Source organism: Fusarium pseudograminearum, chromosome 1 (assembly GCF_000303195.2).
Source record: "Fusarium pseudograminearum CS3096 chromosome 1, whole genome shotgun sequence".
Taxonomy (NCBI): domain Eukaryota; kingdom Fungi; phylum Ascomycota; class Sordariomycetes; order Hypocreales; family Nectriaceae; genus Fusarium; species Fusarium pseudograminearum.
In genome coordinates, this window is record NC_031951.1 from 4,212,742 (window position 1) to 4,218,558 (window position 5,817).

At 49.1% G+C, this 5,817-nt stretch overlaps 1 protein-coding gene across 1 annotated transcript, besides 2 other annotated features; it reads right to left on the reverse strand.

Moving 5' to 3' along the window:
• Positions 1–3: 3 nt before the first annotated feature.
• Positions 4–99: a repeat region.
• Positions 100–1,511: 1,412 nt separating this feature from the next.
• Positions 1,512–1,554: a microsatellite.
• Positions 1,555–1,781: 227 nt separating this feature from the next.
• FPSE_11071 (uncharacterized protein) lies at positions 1,782–4,149 on the reverse strand (the record flags this gene model as incomplete). The annotated part of the gene is made up of 2 exons (XM_009264188.1): positions 1,782–2,801; positions 2,881–4,149. The coding sequence occupies 2 exons, from the start codon at positions 4,147–4,149 to the stop codon at positions 1,782–1,784; spliced, it is 2,289 nt and encodes a 762-aa protein (XP_009262463.1).
• Between the last annotated feature and the right edge of the window lie 1,668 nt (positions 4,150–5,817).

Sequence of the window (5,817 nt, forward strand, 5' to 3'; positions counted from 1 at the left end):
CTGGTCGTCACCGACCCAACTACTAATCCGCCGGTTAGTGGCTTGACTATGGGAGAGCAGACGGGATCCCGTATTTTCCACTACCTTTGGTCGTATGTAGAAGAATAGCGGATAGTTCTAACATATATCTTATTCATTCTCTAAATTTAGAGGGGTTCCTTGGACTATATCATGCCCTTTGCCCTATTGCTTTATGCTGTTTATAATAGAGGGTTTTTACCTCTTAAGATAAAAACAAGCGGGCAAAATATAATGCAATATAGTAAACGCAGCTGACTCTAATAGGTACTTGTATAGATTTATATAAGGAAGAGTGAGTAGTTAATGTTTACTTTGTTAACACCTAACGTAAGAAAAAGCTCATAATTGCCGCCAGCTGGGTTACCCTACAGTCCTAAGTGAAGGAGACCCCTCAATTTAACCCCGCCAACATGATGGATGATCGTCATGACAGTTGGTTGAACGAGACAATTTATGTCAGAACCTACGTATTGCCCAATTAAACTCAGCGAACAGGAAACCGTCTTCTACTGCTGAGAGCTAAGAAATTTCTCGGCTATGGCATTGCATCAGTGAGCCCTAATTAATTATACGAGACACGGGATATCGTTCCCCAACCCTCGTGCGTAATCAGATATCATGAAGCAGAGTCAAACATGAGAAAACAGCCAATATCTTGTGACAAGTTTTTTTTTTCTGTGGAACTATTGTACAGTTTTTAAAAATGATAACAAAACTCCGTGTTTTTTGTAGCAAAGTTTGGAAGGTGTCCTCTAGCATCAGATCCCCCGTAAAGTACAAAACAAGAAGAAACAAAAATTCAACACCGAAATTGTAGCAAAGCCATCCCGGAACCCCTTCAAATGCAGTGGGAGAGAGTAAAAAAGACGAGACCCAAAATACGCCCGTGTGCCAATGTTCACTATGCGCACTTGCTTTTCCCCCATGTCTTATTCCGCAAGCGTCGATGTTGCCCGCCTTCGACACATCTCGTCCAATTCAGCCATCGATTGTAATGACTGTTGCTTGGCAATCCCCAACTATCATTACAACCTTCCAGAATCCCGCTAGGCTTGGTCGAATGTCATGGTGTAGACATCCCCATGGTATGTCTTTCCCAATATGTCGCCGACGCCCTTGTAATCAACAAAATACCTTCCCTGGAGTACGCCACTAGAAATCAATAAAACAGGCTTTTGAGACAACCATGTGCCGCCCACAGGGGCCCTCCTCAGTCATGCTAGCAATTAACTTTTGCATCGCTCAACAGGGTATCAAAAATCTGCATCGTATCCTCGTCTCCCTATATTTCCGCCCCTTGCATGCGAAAACCCAAGAAGTGTAGACATTTTCGTGCTTCGGTGCCCCTACGGCCATAACTTGGAAAATCATAAGCCACCCCAAAACCTACCAACCTAGTCACTGCATGTTTTGTTGCAGGCAAGGGTCATACCTGGAAGAAAAACCCATGAAGTGATAGATGATCGGTACGCTCGGGGCTCGTAAACCAAAAAGAAAGAAGGAGAGAAGGGGAGAAAGAAAGAAAGAAAAAAAAACCGATCGGCACAGCATTGTGGCCAATGACGGGTTGGAAGTGAAATGACTTTTTCGTCCAGCAACTTGAAATCATAAAAACATTTGTAAAATCTGGGACGCGTAATTTCGTATCAACCCAGATCAAGGTGTGGCAAGAACTCTCTCGGATATGCCTCATACCACACCACAGGGAAACACAGGCACAGTATCCCCGTGGTAAGCGATGTCACCATTTGCAAAGCAGCTTAAGACCCAGTGACCTGAGATGCCTCATCATGCACACCATTGGCAAGTGGGGCGGCGTTCTCAGCGTGGCCGTTGGTGAGAGCTTCAACGCTGGTAATCCGAGTTTGGCCATCAGGGCCAACGAGAGGAACTGTTCCGGAAGGTGAGAAATCTGGGACTGTGGCCGAGAGTTGGCTGGCACCAGCCGTGGCATCTCCGTTGACTTCACGCGGCGCGAAGTGCTGGGGAGAAGGGTCGTGATGATACACACCATATGGCATGTGAGCAGCATTGAACTGGCCATTGACAAAGTTGTAGTGTTTGTTCTTGAAAGTAACTTGAGAAGGACCTTGCCTGCGGGCCATTTCATCTCGTTCGCCGATTGGCAAAACAAAGTTTTGCCAGCCATCTCGACGACGAAGAAGTTCGATACCGTCATCCGCAACAGCAAAGTCAATCTCAGTTGAGTCCTCGCAAGCAAGACGGACGTGGTTGATTTCCCCGGTCATATCTCGTAAGCGTCTGAATGAGAAGACGAAATGTAGAGAGACAAAGCCTTGAGAATCCATATGCCGCCGGAGATAGGTATCCTTGACAAGGTTCTCGATAGAGAAGTAGTATTCGACTTGACTCTTCAGCGCGGACAGAAGAAACTGGTTGATTTGGCCTTGCATGAGAGCTGGATCTATAGGCATCGCCATATCCATAGGCATCGCCATCGTGCAATCAAAGGGAGCGAATGGCGGTTGAACAACAGGCATGCGGTTACCACCACTGGGCGCAGACATACGGTGGTAGCTGTTAGCACCATTGCGGCCGCGGCCTCGCTGAGAAGGCGCGAAAGCACCGCCATGTCCACCTTGTCGCATAGGAGGACTGTAGCCTTGGGTTCGGGAAGAGCTGGCACCTTGGCCGTGATACCCAGATCCAGAAATAGCATGCTGGGACTGGGAATGGCCGTGATGACCACGTCCACGGTAGCCGCCTCGACCTCTCTCACCACGTCCTTCGGGACGATCGCGGGAAGCTTGAGGAGCCTCCTGTACGAAAAAGTATTAGTATACTGTGGACAGAGGGTAAAGCTAAGGAGGGGTTACCCTCTCGGTGTACATTACTTACCGAAGATTGAACTGAAGAATCCTTGGCCTTGTCAGAGCCTGCGTTGGTTGAAACCTTCTTCTGACCATTGGCAATATCGACTGATCCACGCTTAGCGCTAGGCTGCGACGCGGCATTGTTGGAGGCGTCACGGGCCTTGCTATCGCTGGCCTTGTTTGCAGGGGAGGCAGATGGTAACTTCTCAGCAGCGCCATTGGTTGCAGCTCGGCTGGTAGTATCGCGACCACCACGAGCACCACCACGAGGCTTGGTGCCACGCTGAGGAAGTTGAGTTTCGAAGTTGACCGTAGGGACGTAGTGGAGGTTAACCCACTTCTGACGAGCTTTCGACGAGCTACCGTCCTCCTGGCTGTCCCTATCAGAGCGGTCGGATCTTTCAGGTAACTTGTCGGCGGCCTTCTTCTTGCTATCCTCCTTAATGGCAGTTATAGCTGTCTCAGGAGTAGGCCATGCTGTGGAGTCATCGACAGATGGGGGAACTTCGCTCTTGCCATCCTTCTCGTTCATTCGCGAGCCTCGAGGACCATTTCGCTCTGCTCGGACAGTGCTGGCCTGTCTTTGATGAGACTTGACGCCATTTGTAAGAGGTGCAGGAGACGCCTCAGCCTTCTTCTCGTCCTTCTGGCTTGAAGTGCCGTTTGCTGTAGCCTCCGCAGGTGTGGAAGCAGGCTTGGTGGATTTTGCCTGACGGGCCTCGTTTCGCTTGTGCCAAATATTGACGCTGGGAATGGGCGCTTCAGCAAGTTCAACCTTTGGTGGCTCGGGTGCCGTCTCCTGTTCCTTGTCTGTCGCTTGTTCTCCAGCTTGTTTCTCGGAGGCCTTGCCCTTCTTACCTCGCCTAGCCTTTCGGGAGTCCTGCTCATCGACAGACCTTGTAGCATTGCTTGATGATCTTTGTGTCTTCTCGTTGCGTCGCCAGGGGCGATCCAACCTTCCAGCGTCATCCTCACGCCTTGATTCGGTTTGTCTGCTTTGTGTAGACTCAGAGCGGACATCGCTCTCAGATCCAGGAACACTCTCGGTATCCTGTTTTTCTGCCACTGCCGTCTGAGGCTCAACGTTTTCAGGAGCCTCGGAATTTACCTGCTCGGTCAAAGGTGCTTCCGTTTGTGCATCCTCTACGGAAGCAGCAGTGTCAGCATCAGCTGCAGGAGCCTGGTCATCTTGAACGGAAGCAGCTGCGTCAGTGGAAGCAGCGCTATTTGAGGCAGGGGCAGTGCCCTTGCCCTTCGCAGCCTGTGCGTAGGAAAAAGTTGATTGAGCGGCCATGTCGTTGGTCTCAACGATAGCTGAGGGACTCATTTCAAGGTGAGCCGTGTTGCAGAGGCTTATCTCCGTGAACGAGATGACAAGAGTAGACCGAAGGTGTTGAATTCACCTGGGATCGGTGGGAAGTGAAAGGAAATATTTCTAGAGATACAAAAATCTCAGAATGTCTCAACCCTCTCCAGATGCTGGGAGAGACACAAAGCACCCTTGTGCAATACAGTCACTGCTGTTCGTATACCCCCAACTTATGAGGGTGTCGGTCGTCGCGAAGCTTCGAGAAAGTCAAATATCGAGGGAAGCAAGTCGAAGAAAGGATTTTCAAGACTGGTATTGAAGGGCCGGTTAAGTCGAGGGAGTCAGGCTTAACGGATCAACGGGTAAATCGAATTGTGCGCGGATGCTGAGTGCGTGGTGATTGAAAACTTCTAGGTGGGAGAAGCGAACAACTCTGTAACGGCAAAAAGTGTTTGCCTGACTGGGACTGGAAGTGGAAGCCTGAAGGAGCAGGCGGCGGTGTTTCGACGAAGGAGGAAGAACAAGAAAGCAAAGTTTGTTATGCCAGTCTTGTTGTACTTCTTGCGTCAGGTACAAAACTTGCGAAAGTAGACCTGATGGGGACAAGCTGATAGCAATGCACCAGTTGTCAATGACTAATAAACCCGGATCGAAGCTGGGAGTATCTGCTCTGCTCTGCTCGTTACGTTGCGATGCCTTGTCCGTCACGAGGGTAAGGTACCAGGAGAAAGCCCAAAAATACCAAAGCAGGCCAGGCGGGGTGGTTATGATGAATGGATTGATGACCAAATAGGGAAGAGAGGAATCAGGTGAGTGTAGAGGTACGTAAACCGTAAAACAAGGTTAACGAATCCGCAGCTGCAATTCCTTTGGAACAGAATTGGGCTGGAGAGAGAAGTGTGGTTTACAAGAAGAGAGCGCACGGAGACCAGGCAGACAGAGAAAGAGAAAATGTATGCCGGAGGTTATTTTTTGCGTTGTGTGAATAATAAATTTTTTCCCCATGCGTTTCCCCCCTCTCACACTTGCAGCAGCGCCAGGCTCTAAGTCAAGTTAACGTGGGTTCTGGTTCTGATCCGCAGGCAAAAGGTACCACGCAAATGTACTGCGACTAACTGATCGAGAAGGTACCGATGCGCCGAGTGAGAATCCTTGGTAACTGCCCTTGTAGAACCAGATGATGGAAGGATGGATGAATGGAGGGCCTTCTTTCCACTCTAATGAAGTCACTGGCAATTTTTCCCCCTTCTTTTTTCTTTGGTTTTATTTTTATTTACTTCTCCTCGTAATATCCACGCACAATCATGTCGAGATTTCGCCTGCCTTTTGATGAGCTTTCTTGAAACTTTCAGGAATTTATCTTGCTCAATACTAAATAATCCAGACAAAATTACGTAGCCCTGGCCCATTTGGGATGCAGATGATGATTGATGCGCTGCAGAGCTTGCAGGCCAATGCTGAACTGCACGTACCAGGTACTAACTCAACCACTGCAGTTCATTGTAACCTTGTGCCGAGTTACATACAATACAGATCAAGTGCGATGCCGTTAGGTTTCCAAAAGACAGAGCGCCACCCTGCCTCTGACTCGAAGTCCGAAAACCCTGAGCTACAAGCAATAAGTCTAATGGGCATGGGCGAATTTACAGAGTG